Source organism: Cynocephalus volans, chromosome 17 (assembly GCF_027409185.1).
Source record: "Cynocephalus volans isolate mCynVol1 chromosome 17, mCynVol1.pri, whole genome shotgun sequence".
In the NCBI taxonomy this organism is placed as follows: Eukaryota; Metazoa; Chordata; class Mammalia; order Dermoptera; family Cynocephalidae; genus Cynocephalus; species Cynocephalus volans.
This window is the reverse complement of record NC_084476.1, coordinates 31,268,685-31,284,551: the sequence shown is the minus strand read 5'-3', so window position 1 is coordinate 31,284,551 and position 15,867 is coordinate 31,268,685. Positions and strand designations below refer to the sequence as shown.

General features: G+C 35.1%; 1 protein-coding gene across 1 annotated transcript; it reads left to right on the top strand.

Annotated features, from left to right (window-relative positions):
* The first annotated feature begins 3,530 nt into the window (after window positions 1-3,530).
* Window positions 3,531-14,246, top strand: LOC134365710 (protein NipSnap homolog 3A-like). The gene is made up of 6 exons (XM_063081947.1): window positions 3,531-3,697; window positions 6,367-6,577; window positions 8,300-8,458; window positions 9,984-10,133; window positions 13,245-13,331; window positions 13,422-14,246. Exons 1-6 carry the CDS (start codon window positions 3,638-3,640, stop codon window positions 13,496-13,498), a joined length of 744 nt encoding a protein of 247 aa, XP_062938017.1. The 5' UTR covers window positions 3,531-3,637; the 3' UTR covers window positions 13,499-14,246.
* Window positions 14,247-15,867: the final 1,621 nt, after the last annotated feature.

Here is a 15,867-nt window from a genome sequence, read left to right as displayed (position 1 = left end):
TTTAAAAAAAGAAAGTATGTCTCTTTCTTTATCAAGAATTTACTTTTATAGTTTGATGGTTTTAGTTCAAAATAATTTTTTTTCTTTTTAACTGTATGTATTTTCTAAACATAGAAAACATTAGCGGTCGATATGCTCATAAGATATCCAAAGGGTTTATGACACAAAAAGGGTTAGGAACTTCTGTCCTACAGAAATTCTCACAATGGAAACAGGAAACACCTACAAAAACTTTCCAAACAGTGTTGCCCATAATAGTCAAATGGACAAGTAGATAAAGGTATATTGATACGATGGAATAATATATCACAGAGAAATAAATTAATTACTGCGACAGCATTAAAATAGGTGATTTTCAAAAACCTTATGTTAAGGATAAGAATCGTATAACTGAATAATAAAAGTAGTCTGATTCCAGTTCTAAAATAGGCAAACCAAAATAATAAATTGTTTAAAGTTACATATACATTTAATTGGATTTTAAAGAAAACCAATGTAATAATTAGCACAAAATTCAAGATCATGGTTACTTGAGGGAGGTGAGGAAAGAGAATGTGACCAGGAAGGAACGCATTGGGCTCCTATGTTACTGACAATATTCTATTTCTTAGGCTTGGTGACAGGGTCACAGAAATTCACTTGATCACTCTTCTTTAAAGTGTACAGCTATCTTATACACACTTTTGTACCTATGACAGATACTTCATGTTACCTTATGAGATAGGCTGTCTCTGTCTATCCAATCTAAAACAACTACCCAGTTACTCCACATCAGGTTAGCTTTTTTAATAATCCATATTTTAGTTTTTTATATGATTCATCAAGCTTTGGACTACCTACCCTTTGGACTTCTTGTCAGAAGTTCAGGATATATAACAACAATTTTCAAAGTACCCTATGTATCTTTGACGCACTTTAGGCATTTGTGGAAAAAAAAAAAAAGTTAAAGGAAAACATTTGTTTTTAAATACTGTTAAAAAGCTGTCTTCCACCACAAATCTAACTGGTTTTACAATCTGGCTTCAAACCCTGGCTTTGCCACGTAGCAGCAGTGAACCTGAGAAAGTTACCTCTGAATTTCAACTTTCTCTCTCTCATAAAATGGAGATAAAGCTTAACTCATTGGGTTTTTAGGGTATCTAAAAACTATGGGAAAGCAAATAGATTGGTTTAGCCACCTAACAGTGTTTACCAACATTTTCCCTCACTAAGTTGTAGCCACGAATTTTACTCCTCATTATTTGTATTTTCCTCTTAATGTCCCTTCTACCTTTCTGCTGGCTGAATGCAGTTAGTGAAGAGGCTCTAGAGATGGCAAAGCTATGGGATAGAAAAAGCCTGGGTCCTTAATTCACTGTGTAAAGAGCTGCCTGCCAATTAGGAAAACCCACTTTAGATTCTTGAGGAACAAGAAATAAAATCCTATTGTGTTTGAGAGATGATACATTTAGTGTCTATACGCTACAACAGTTTAAACCCATCCTAGTTAATATATTCTCAAAAGGTTGAACCACATGCAGAAATACCAGAAAAGCTGAAAGGGTCGGAACCAGCCTTAAACAAATAAATTAAATGAATAACTACCTACTGAACTCTGAGATAGAGAACCACCTTCCCTCCTCAGTCATAGGAAACTGAAACAAGATTTAGACCTCATGGATGAGACACTGGAAGTTTCCACACAGAGTAACAGACTACGCTAAGAGAAATGACTACACATAATGACAGATGAGGTGGGGAGTCTCCTAAATAAAAGAGCCCACTCAGAAGAAAAAGATACATTGGAGCCCGCTACATAACAGGTGCCATCCGTGCTCAAAGAGCTTTCAAATGTTTTTATTGTCTCACTCCAAAATATAAGCTGATACTCAAGGATCACGAATACAAAAATATTTTAGGAAAAACTCTAGTACCAAATGTAGGAAATAAACCTGAATGAAACAGAAACAGTTCAGGAAAAAGACCTAAAACAATAACTATTTTACAGATACAACACCTGTAATTAATGGCCCCATAGAAATAGAAATATTGAACCCAAGAAGCAAAAAGAAGACACTATTTCTGAAGAGAGAGGGAAATTAAAAAATATCCTGAGACAGGGTAAAAAAGTAGCTCTTGGAAATAAATACTGCGAAAGTAAGAGTTCAGAAATTGAGAAGGTGAGTTAGAAGATAAAATTGTGGTAATTTTCCCTCAAAAAAACTAGACTAAAAAAGTAAAGAAAGGAAAGTTGTATAAAAAAGAAAAATAGAGGAGATGTGGAGGTATAACATTCAAATAACCTAAGTTCTTGAGATTCACAAAGGAAGGGAAAAAATCCAAGAAAAACAATAAATTTCTCAGTATACAAGACTTTCTAGATGAGTCTACTAAGTGAGGCACAATAGATGAAAAACAAAAACCTCCAAGACACATCACTATGAAATTTCAGAATACCAGGGACAAACACAAAAACAAAATCTTCCACAGAGTGGAGGAAACAAGTCACATGCAAAGAATCAGCATTTACAATGGCATTGATTTCTTACTAGAACCTATATAATGCAACACTCCCTTAAAAAATATGAAGAAAGATTTTCCATGTAGTTATACCCATCCAAACTACGAATAAAGAGAGTTGGTAGAATAGAGACATTTTTAGAGAAACATGTTTCGAAAGTTTAATCCCCATGTACCCTCTCCTAAAATTGGAGGAAAAAAACGGATATAAGATCCTGAATCAGGGGGTCCAACACAGGGCAGGTGAAATTCCCCAGCATGATAATGAAATACGATCCTAAAATTACTGCCGTGCCATCTTATGGAACAGCTAGTGCACACTGAAGCTCCAGAAAGGACTTCAGAAAAGTTCACTTCTGGGGAAGAAACTGATAAGCTGATTAGTGGGTTTAATCGTATTGAGAGGAAATTTATACTTTTGGCAAATAATTTGGTGATTAATAAAGGATAAATAAAGAAAACAATATAAACAAACGAGAGAGAAGAAATATTCACCCTTTTATTGATTAAAATTATAGGTTTAAGCCATATAACAGTGGCTTAACCTAGAAGATGATTCCTCATGTAAAACATGTCCAGAGAAGGGCAATCCAGGACTGCTAGAGTGGTGTTTCACTGTGTCAGAAACCTAGGCTTCCTCTCTTGTTCCACATCTTCAGCATGTGACTTCTATCTCATAGTCCGAGAACTCCAGCCATTTATTACATGCTTACTCCAGCGAGCAGAAATGAGGAAGAAACACGGAAGGAAACAATGTCTCCTTCGCCCCTTTGAGATCGCTTACAGGCCATTCATGCACTGACACTTCCCACTGGCCAGGACTCAGGAGCGGATGCGGTGGTGGGCGGGCCCAGAACGATCTCAGCATTCAGCTAATTCTAATATCACCTCTGACGTTTGGGGAAAGAACATTCGAGGAAATTTAGGGGAAACAAACGCCGGCGCGAAGATGACACACTCCACGCTGCCCGGGCCGACGGGCCACGCCTCGCGGCCCGGGGCGGAGCTGACGCCGCCGAGCCCCGCCCCGGCCCGGGCCCGCCAATCGTGCGGGGACCGCTCGTTTCCAGTCGGGAAGCCATAAAAGGTCTCAGAAAGAACAGGGCTGGCTGCCTTTCTCAGCGCTCGCAGTCGCGCCATGCTTGTCCTCCGAGGCGGCCTGCCTAGGGCGCTGGCCGCGCAGAAGGTCGCGCCTCAGGTACCCGCCGCGGGGCGCCCCCCCCCCCCAGCCGTGGCCCAAGAGGAGGGGCGGGGTTGGGTGGGGCGTTTGCGGGGAGCCTGCGACCCCCGCGCATGCGCCGCCTGGGCCTGAGGCTCGCACCGCAGCCCGGGTTCTAGTGGGAGCCCTGGAGCCTCCCTGAGGCTGGGTCCCGTGGTCGCTTGTTAGGAAGAAGGGCGCCGCTAGGGGAAGGCACTGTTCCCACGAACAGAGGGCTCTTCTGGCCTGGGTGTCAGGCGGCAGGCTCAGGGACCTCTCGCCACGTTGTCGCAGGGCCTTACCGGGCGCTGTCGGGCCTCCTGTCAATGTGTGGTTTTCCACGCCACCGCCCCCTCCAGACTGAAGGTGGGAGGAGGAAAAGGCCAACCAGCCGCTTGCAGCAGAACCGGCTTCCCTTTTTAAACGAAATGCTCAACCTGTGAGCGTTTTGCTGAGATCCTTGAAGAACAGCCCCAGGGCCCGGGTGAGGCAGGATCCGGCCCGGAAGGATAGGCTCCTGCCCAGCCGCCCCAGTCTCCTGCGGTTGGTCTCCAAGCCAGGCAGGGTCCGGAGCCTCCGAGCACACGTGACGATAACAAACTTAACCTGAGATGAGAAATGTACCAAATGGAGCCTGTGACTGAACCTTAACTGTCGGCCATTGACCGATTCTGTGGATCTAACGCAGAGATTTATTTTCCTTTCGAAGTTTAGGGTTTTACTCCTTTCCCAATAGGCAGGTTAGGAAGGAGGTTCACCTATTCTAGTGACAGGCTTTCTGGTGAACACTGAAGAAGAGCCATTAATGCCCGTTCACCCAAGATGAACAACGCAGTCTTTATCCTTCTAATTCCTTGTCTCGTGGGCAGGGCCAACAGTTATTTTCTTACAACTTTATCTCAACTTTGACTTATTACATTTATACCAATTGTTCTCGTACGAGAGAATTGGAAGTCATTGCGGGCGGGAATTATTGCGAACTGGAGTTAAGGGAGCGTGAATCAGTTATGATTTTCCCCCCAGCATAGTTACTGTCTGCTTGCAACAAACATTTCCTCACTGCCCACCCACCCCCAACACACCACTCCCCTCTCACTGCGGTTATCCTTTCCCTGAGCTTCCCTGTGGTACTAGAGAACTTCAAAAAGTTCCTGGAAAAATAAAATTAAAAGATAATGCGAATCTTTTCATAAACTTTTTGAGACACCTTCGTATTTCTACTGGGAAAATTAATAAATGTGTGCCTTCAGCCACCTGTTCTCCAAATACAAATCCCTGAAATTCAACTAAAAAACAATTGTAACAAATACCGCCACTGGCTCATTATCTTATAAATATATATTTATATTTTATTTATAATATTTTTTAAACTATAGATACTAAGCAGTTTATTTTTATAGCATTCTGTGTTAGAGTTTGGTTAAATTGACCCCAAAAGAATGTCCATCAGAAGAAGAGATAGGTGCAGTTATTTTTGATGTGAATAACTGTTTTCCAAGTAATCTTAGACACTTGAGCACTAAGGACAAGACTTGGTGTACATGAATGGAATGAACTCAAGACAGAAAATTATAATTAAGACATTATATACAACTAAATAAAATACATAGATAATTGTGTGTTGTAAGCAAAAATATATCAGCAAAACTGTTTTAATACATTTTTTGATTTCTCAGTGTTAGGAAGTTGGCACATACTAACCAAACCTACATTAAGATCGGTTTTTATACTAGAATACCGTATGAGTTGGTGTATATGTGTGTATATACATTTATATTTATATATTCATATATATATACAGCAGGTAATTTCTCTCAGGGAATTTGCTATTGAAAGTTAACTTCACTCAGACTTAGAGGACCAAATTACAATAGAAGTTTACATAGTAAGCTTGTGACTATTACAAAAGGAAATAATGGTTCTTATGGGCTATTTCTATCAACCTGGTAAAGTTGGGTACATTAACTGACCTTTTTCACTTTGCATCTGTAATTAGAAGCAGTAATTAAGAAAATTTTCACTTGTTGATTTTTCCCTTTTCTAGCAGTCTACAGTCTATCACTGTATCATGCAGTTGCATAGGACATAGATTCCTTTTGCTTTAATTACATTTCAGTCCTGTTTTTGACCAGTGGTTTTCTTCATTGGATTTAGGAAATTCTTTGACCTGAATATCCAGTCTCATTTTTTTAAGAACCTAAAAGAGTTTTCTGCTAGTAAACATATTTTCATTGTGCCTGCCAAAAGAGATACATATTTTATAAAGCTCTTTTAAATGCATGACAAGTCATATACTATTAACTAAAATGGGATATTGGCTAAATAAGGGAAAATTTGTAAATTTATGAGAATCCTGATTGTAGTTATTGGGTAAAGGAATTTTATTAAGACCACAGTGCATTTTTAGGAGCAACTTCTCTTGAAAAAATGGCTAAAGGTGAATCTCTGCTAGGTAGCAATAGCTGTATATTCAGCATATTTAAGAGTACTTTTCGTTATTGACATCTCTACGTAAATACATGTCTGGAGAGTTGACAAGAGAAGGAAGTAGAGATATAGATTATGAGTCTATTGAGTGTCCCTTGTTTCCAGACTCAGATTTGGTTGTAATATAATATGATAAATCCTACCTTCCCCAAAATATTTAAATTTACCTTATCTCTTCTCAGGTGTGCTCATCTTTTGCTACAGGCCCCAGACAATACGATGGAACGTTCTATGAATTTCGTACCTATTGTCTTAAACCTTCAAAGATGAATGAGTTCCTGGAAAATGTTAAGAAAAACATTCATCTTCGGACAGCTCATTCTGAATTGGTTGGATTTTGGAGTGTAGAATTTGGAGGCAGAATGAATAAAGTGTTTCATATTTGGAAGTATGGTATGAGTCATCTAGCTTACACGTTGAGTACAGTTTTCATTCTGTTAGATGTAACAAACTTAGCTCTTGAATCTTTATTACTGTAAATACACACAGGTTAAGTAAAACTTTAAAAAGCAAAACCTAAATAAATTCAGTGATTACTCTTCCCAGTAGTACACCTCTAATATTCACTTGCTCGAACTCTTATGTTTTCATAAATGAGAACATGTGGAGTCTCACATTTCAAATCTTAAATTTATGAACTAGACTTTAATTCTCAGAAAAATTTTAGAATGGTTTATTATAAAGATGATTTATGAAAAATTTAAAGCAGTGATTGGAGAAGCTCAGGTGGGTGAAGGTCACAAAAGGAAGAGAGAAGTATCTTATTATTAAAGCTGGAGCCGGATATCAGCATTTTAACAGAAATAATTCAAACATTTAGAGACTTTAGGAAAATGGATGTTGATAGGGAGTGATAGTTAGCTTTTAAGTCTCACCGAACTCTGAGATTTAATTAATTCTATAATGTTTAGAGACCACTTTTGTTTTATTTCTGCACCCCAGAGTTTCAAGGAATTCACTACTAGTAGTTGTAGCTGCTCTAAGGAGTTAAAGGAAAACAGTCAGTGATAGTTCTTGCCATATTGAAGCTGACCCACTCCTGGTTTACTAGAGGAAGGAGAACAAGTAAGAATCCCCAGAGTTCTTGTTACTCCAGTGTCTATTCTTACCAATCCACATCAGGACTGAATGATATCCAAAGAACTTTTAACAATTTCATTTAGTGTTTAGTGACCAGTGTCCAAAGTGAATAGTCATAAATAATTTTGAGTAAAGTAATATGAAAAGTGTTCATTCTATACTTACCATGGCCATTCTTTAGAGATTTTTCCCTGTTATAATAAAATAAACCCCGTTAAAACGTAGTTGTGCTTTATACAGACCACAAGTTGAATCATGTCTTATTAGAAAAACTGCTAATAATGTCCTTATAAGTTTCTAGATAGGTGTTATTCCTTATCCCCAGTATAAATCATGTAAAATTCTTTCACCACTAGCCTTAGGGCCTAAAAATAAATATTGTACTAGGCCTGTACATTGGTAATCGCATGTATATATCCATTTGGGTAACCTAGGAGAGACATAAGTGCTGAGTAAAAAGAATGGTGGACAATGTGTTATGTTACATTTGGTTTGAGATGTACCTTGACCTGATCACCCACCTCTACCATCACCAAAGAAAACTAGTCTTTCTCTAAACCAGCACTATACGTTAAGTGCCTCAATTAATTGATAAGAATAGTTAACGTATACCTATTGAGTAGTAACTAAGGTGCCAAACACTGTTCTAATCTCTTTTCATGCATTAATTCATTTAATCCTCACAACATCCCTAGAAGGAGATGTTATATTATCTCCATTTCACAGAGTAAGAAACTGAGGCACAGAAAGATTCAAAACTTACCTCATAATTCATACAACTTCCTGCTAAAGTGGTAGATCCTATAGAGCCCATTATATGACATTACAGTTTGTTCTTTGCATGTCTACTCCCCTTTTAGACCATGAATAACTTGAGAACAGTTGTATCTATTTATATTGGCATCTCCAATGACATAACACAGGGATCCTATACAGCACTGGTGAACGTTTGCTGAATTGAATGAAATCTAAGTAAAAATATAGTTGATTTTAAATCAAAACTTTTTATTTTTCTTAATTTTTGTCTTCCCACAGATAATTTTGCTCATCGAAGTGAAGTTCGGAAAGCCTTAGCCAAAAATAAGGAATGGCAAGAACAATCTCTTATTCCAAATTTGGCTCTCATTGATAAACAGGAGAGTGAGATTACATATCTTGTACCATGGTGCAAATTAGAAAAACCTCCAAAAGAAGGTAAGTCCTTCCTAGTCACTTTGAGCTTTAATGAGTGAAATATTAAAGATCAAAAGCTATAAAGACCAAAGTTCCATGGGGAAAAAAATAAAATTAATTCTTTGTTTTATATATGAATATATGTCGAGTATGGAGATAAAAATGAATTTGAGACCTCTGCTTATCCTTAAAACAATGGGCATTTCCAAATTGAGATTTTACTCTTGAAGTTTAGTTGTATTATATAAAAAGTTGACATGGCCAGTAAAGGTGGAGAAGTGGGGATTGGGAGAAAGGAAAACAGGAATAGGTAAGTGAGGGGTAGTTTATGAAATTTTGTCAGAGTTTTAAAATAATGTAAACTTTTAAATATAAAAGTATTTTTTTCACACTTTCAGCTAATCTTAAATCATTAAGTACATCTTTGCTTGTAGCCTTTTTGGAGGGAATGAATTAACTTATACTGTTCAGCTGTATTACTGTAGTTTAAGTTTTGTCTTCCTCTTTCTCATTTCTCAGTTTGAAAATAATTCCTTAAGATTTGTCTTATTGCTGATTTTACTTCTTGCTCACTTTAAGGAAATAATTACCTCAATTTAGTTTTAAATTTAGGGTAGATTAGAAAAGCACAAATTAATTTAAATTTTATTTTATTTTTTTCCATAAACTTAACTTTGTATTGTATTTTAGATTACGGGAGATTTGGAAAGTCTTTTTTGGATCCTAATGCACTTAAAACTCCTATCAGCTTTTAGCACTATCTCAATAAAATAATTGATTTCTTGGTCAGCATCAGACCTCTTCCTCTATGTTGTTTGTAATTCTTTAGTAACATTGTACTTTTTAAATTTTTCTTGTATAATCTATTTGTCCTCCAGTTTCTTTCTCTCCACGCATCCCATACTTCTGACCAGGAGTTGAAAGGCACATCATTTACCTGGATATTTAGGAACAATAAGACTATCTCCTTCAGGATGTCTTTTTTTTTTTTTTGTACTTAAAAGCTTGACATAACTTCAGGTTAATTTTTGCTTGATGTCAGGTTAACTGTTTGCTTGCTATTCCTGTTAGAAATGGACTCCTGTAGGGAGAATTATACAAAGCAAAATATTTCCTCCCAAAATTGAAAAGAAGAGGGAAATATAGGGCATCAGAAAATATTTATTTCCTAAATGTGTTGACTTGGGCAGCTCAAAAATCTTATTTCATTATAAATTCTCCCTATCTGTTTAATCAACAAATTTTTACAGATTAAAAATATTTTAGATAATAACTTTCAGCTTCTAGTCTATTTTCCTTTTCTTATCTGTGATTAAGATTAATCTTAACAACTGACCCTTAAACATGGACAAGGACTTTCTAAACATAAAAGCAAGGAAAAATAATCAAAGAATTAATAAATATGACTAAATAAGTATGTATATATGGATAATTCTCCAAATATATACCTGTATATGCAGATTAGCCTTCCACTGGAACCCAACAAACCTGATTAAAAATTGCTTGAATATCTTCTGTTAAGTAATTCTTTTTCTCCCTATTCTAGGAGTCTATGAACTGACTATTTTTGAGATGAAACCTGGTGGGCCAGCTCTGTGGGGTGATACATTTAAAAGGGCAATCAATGCCCATCTTCATCTAGGCTACACAAAACTAGTGGGTGTTTTTCACACAGAATACGGAGCACTCAACAGAGGTACGTGTCCATTTTTTCTATGAAATTACAATGTATATTAGTGATCTACTAAGTTTCTTGGGTCAGTTTGTCACTTTTTTTCATTATGCTGTCTGTTTTAATTTTTATTGCCAAATGTTTAGTTTTTTGTCTTTTTATTTTAATGCTAATACCTTATGAAGGCTTTTTCAAATGCTGAACTGCTGTTTTCTGTGATACATAAAAATAATAAAATTTAAAAACTGGAAGGATTCTCCAGAAAATATTATTCTTTTAATCTTCCCCCCCCTATATATTTTTATTGATTTTCTAAAAGTAACACTAGATGGGGTAGAGAGATTTGTTTCTGAATGAAAATGTAATATATATATTTTTTTACAAAAGGTAAAAACATGAACAAGCCAAAGGAAAAAAAAAATTACCTATTTCCCATTACTTCAAGATAATACTGTTAACATTTTGGTCTTCATATTTGTATGTCATTTATATATGTATATATATGTCATTATACATACATAAATGATACAGGAATACTAAGACCAAAATTTTGGTAGATATAAACAGGTTAAAAACAGTGCATATGCATGGTTGGTAATAACTTCATAACACTCCAGCATGGATGTATAGATAGATAGACTGACTTTATTTAATCAAACACGTATTTGGGGCATTTAACTTCTAAATTTGAAAGTAATTGCAGTGAGAATTTCAGAGAGTTTTTTGTGGCAAACTCTAAAAAATGTGTGTAAAGTTCATGTGGAAGAATAAATGACTAAAAATAGCTAATAAAATATTTGAAAGACTCATTATATCTAGTTATCTCCTCAACATCCCTCCTTGAATGTTCAGTGGACATTTTACACCTAACATGTTCAAAGCTGAGCTCCTGATCTTTGCCCAGAAATTCAATTTTTAGTAATATATCAGAAGAAAGTAATCAAAATATACAAGAAAAATATATTTTCAACTTGGAAAATACATGAAGAGGAGAAAAGTTATGAAAATTATTAGATGTCTGTTTCATACCATATGCTAAAATAAAATTTAAATGGATTATAGATTCCATGTAAAAAGTTGAAGTTAAAAAATTATTAAAATGAAACATAGATGAATTTATTTAATAATATAGATGGGTACTATATTTCTAAGCCAAAAAGTAAATGAAAAAATGATGAAGGGAAAAAAAGTTGATGATTTTATTTTACAAAGGCTCAATATTTCTGCATACCCCAAATCACCATAAATGAAATTCAAAAGCAAAAACAAAAATGAAAACTTATGCAAAGTTAGACATACTAATGGCTACTAAATATATTTTTTTAAAAAAGCAGATGCAGATTCAAACAATAATGAGGTACCATTTTTCACCTAGCAAAGACATACTTATATAGATATAGTGTTAGAGAAAAATTAAGTACTTGTTTACTGTGTGTGATTCATATTGGCATAATATTTTCTTTTCAAAAATTTGGCAATATAAATATAAAACTTTAATTTTTTAAATTGTTTTTGCCAGTATTACTTCTAGGAAATACAAATATACATGGATGTTTACGTATGTAGGTATATTTAGTTATATAGGAAAGAAATTTGAAAGAATATAAAATATGTAGTAGTCATATTTAAGACAAAAGATTAAAGTTTTTTTAAGTCTCTATTTTAGTTTTCTATGTTGTACATGTACAACTTTTATAAGAAAAAAACTACTGAAAATATGTGTATACACACTTTTTAATCTTAATTCTCAGTGTGCTGGAAGAATAGTAATATACTCATGTATAAATCAGCACGTCATTTCTGGAGGACAGTGTATAATATATATACTGTATCTATGTAAGTATATCTGTATATAAAATATGTTCTTTAGTTCTTTCAATTTAAATTTTAGGAGTTGATATTAAGGAAATAGTCATATCTAGACTGCCTGGGTTTAAATCCTAGGTCCACTACTTACTAATTCTGTGGCCTTGGGTTGGGTAAGTTGCTTCACCTCACTGTGCCTTAGTTTCCTCCCCCATAAAATGATGATGACGATAATCTTCCATGTAGATGATTATGAGGACTAAATGAGTTAATTCACAAAAAATGCTTAAAACCAGGCCTGGCACAAAGTGAGCACCCAATAAGTGTGACTAGTAGTTGTCGTGGACATTGTAATTATTATTGGTATATATGTAGGTGCTGCTGTAATGAAGTTTATGTCCACTTTGTTTACAGTAAGGAAACACTGGAAACAATGTGGTGTGACCCTATTTGTGTAATAATATACTTGTAATATGCAATTAGATAAACACATACATCATATATATCACATGTATTGTTAAGCATAAGCATATATGCTATGTGTATACAAATGTGTAAACATATATAAAAATACATACACCTATATAAATATGGAAACAATACACCAAAATAGAAAAGCGGTTATTTTGGTGTGGTAAGATTAGAAATGGTTCTTACTTTCTTCTTTTATATATCTGCATTTTTCAAAATCTGTACAGCTAAAATACAGTAAATTTTAATTATAAAATTTCAGATAGCCATTTAAAAATTAATGTTGACATAGAAAATTCTCATCTTGTTCATTTTTTAAAATCTGTTACTAAGCATAATATACAATAGATCTAATTTGGTATACTCATTTTTTTTAAAAGGAAATACAACATATATTAATAGAAATTTATGTAGGTGATTAAGATTACGCTGATTTTTATTTACTTCTTGGTTTGTATCATCTAAATTTTCTACAGTAAACACAATGTTTTATAATCTGCTTTTTAAAAATAATAAAACATAGTAGGAAGTCATGAAATCTGGGTCTAGTCTTATGTATCTTTAGCTGTGTTACTTTACTTCCCCTCTTCAGCCTTCTGTTTCCAGCAAGATTAATTAATTTATAAATGTTTCTCCCATATCTCTGACCATTCTGAAATCTTATTGCTATCATATTTAGTTTTACCTTTTTGATATCACTATTTTGATATAAAGAATATTTAAATCATAATATTTAATCGTAAATATTTAAACATAAATATTTAAATATTGATTTAAGGAATATTTCTGGTTCATTTTCTGTATTTCTTATTTGTTAATGCCATAATCTTCAGAAACTTTCTCTGGTTTATTCTGCAGTTCATGTTCTTTGGTGGAATGAGAGTGCTGATAGTCGAGCAGCTGGAAGACATCAGTCTCATGAGGATCCCAGAGTTGTGGCGGCTGGTAAGCTGTTTCACTAGGCAAGAATTATTTTTAGAACAAATTTGATTCAGTCAATAACTCTATATGCCTTTTTATGAAATGTTTTTCCAGTTCGGGAAAGTGTCAAGTACCTAGTGTCTCAGCAGAATATGCTTCTGATCCCTGCGTCATTTTCACCATTGAAGTAATTATCTACTGAACTACCATTTCATTAACTGGTGTAAAATGTGTCTGCTAATGATGCTTACATTCTCCCAAGATGTTCTCACTTTTATTTGCAGGAGGTGGTAAGTTAATTTGCTGTGTTTCTTGCGTTTTTGAAAGCAGCCTCTGTCTGTACTTTATCCCCACCACTTCAGAACATAGTTTTGTTCATTTATTTATTGTACATTAGAAATCGTTGTCACTACTTCATGATCTTGATTCGTTTTAGAACAACTCTTCTTCTGTATCTGATAACTGTGCTTTATAGCATATTCTTATATTCAAATAATGATTTTACATGCCTTTACCTGACAATATTTCTAAGTTATTTATATACAATATCTTTTTATCATGTCTGTTTTTTCTGAGGTTTAAAAATTTTTGTGCCAAGTAAAGTTTATTTTGTGATATCAAATGAGATTTATAAAAATACCAGATCAAATATATTTCTTTACTCTGGAAAAGTACAGTATCACATGTGTCATCTGTATTAATTATGGTTTTCACATCAAATATTGTCACTCTAACTTGGAAAGTAATGTAATTAGGTCATGTTATTAAAAATCTGAAGAAGACTTGTTGGTTATATGCTGAAATGTGTTCATTTGAAATTAATTTTACGAATTTTTACTTCATTTTGGATCACTAACAAAGATCTGAGGACATTTATTTGTTTTAAAGAGATCTTTATGGTTATAGAAATGCTTGCTCTAATAAAAGCCTATATATCCATTCTGATTTTTTAAATTTGCATTTTATATTTATATATCCTTTTCTCTGGAGCCCTTACTTTGTTGCTATAGAGTGATGACACAGTAATAATTTACCAGCTCTACTGTAAATGTTAAGCTACATCTGGAAAATAGCATACTAGTAACTACAGATAGAGGATTTCTTTAGTACTGCCATAGGTGTTCTGTGGTTTTCCTTGAAACATCTTTAATTTCCATTTTGCTTGATGCCTCTACCTTTTAAAACTAGGTTTAGTACTCCAAGCTCTCTTAATGGTCTATATTTACATCTATATTATTTTACTTGATGTAAATCATGTACCTTTTTCTTCATGCTTAGCTCCAAGTGGACTGTGACTTTTTCCAAAACTTTAAGATGACAGAGATTTGCTTTCCAAGGTGGCCTAATATGAAGAGGAAAGTAATTTACACATACAGGTTCATATCATAGCATTCTATTTTTCTCTAGTTCATTTATTCTTCCATTCTCTTAGATGATTTCCAGCACCTGCTCCCCCATCTTCATTCTCAGCTAATGACCCTTTTTCTTCACTGATAAAATAAAAACAATCAAAAGAGACTGCTCAAGTTCCCACCCCCAAATCGACACACTTTCTACAACCAAGCCCGTATACCCTCTTTTCTCCTCTTAACTGTGGATGAATGGTCCATCCTCCAAGCAAAGACAAACCCCTCCACGTGAACCCTCACATATTGAAGGATGTGGCTCCAGCAGTTCTTTTTGTATCCCGAAGCCACAGATTTCCCTCTCAGCTGGATCCTTCTTCTCAGTAAAAATACACTATTAGTTTTTCCATCTTTAAAAAATATGAAAAATAAAAATATCTCCCCTCCTTTTTTTCACAGCCTGGCTCAGAAGAGTAGTCCATACTTCCTGCTTCTCTTTCCTGCCCTCACATTCTCTCCTAGGCATCCTCTAATAGCCACACCAGCCAAATTGCTCTTATCGAATTCATTTCCCATTCCACATTTTACTTGATCTGTTAGCATTTGACTTCTCCTTTCTTCTGGAAACACTTTCTTCCTTTCTCCAAAACACTTACTACACTTTCTTTCCTCATTAATGTCTCCCAGGGTCCACCCTGTCTCCGTGACCTTCGGTGTTGTAGTATTCTAGCACTGATACCTTGGATCTCTTCTTTTTTCTATTCATATTCCCTCTCTACCTTGTCTCCCCAGTCTTATGGCTTCAAATACCATCTGTATGCAAATAGCTCTTCCAGTCAACACCTCTTCTCTGAATTCCAGGCTCACCTTATCCAAATGATTTCTCAACACCTCCACCTAAATGTCTATTAGAAATCTCATACTTTACACGTCCAAAGCTGACCTCTTGATCTTTACCCAGCAGCCGTATCTCTGTTAATGGCAACTTTATCTTTCCATTTGCTCAGGCCACAAACCTCAGAGTCATTCTTAATGTCTTCTTTTCTCTCATAACCCATTATGTATCTGTTAGCAAATCCCAAATATCCAGAATTTGATTACTTCATAACCCTATAGCCACCATCCTGGTTCAAGCCAATCATCATCTGTATTTGGGGGAAAGGCTCTTAACTGTCTCCTGCCCTTGCTCCCTCTGCCCCCATCCCAGTCAGTTT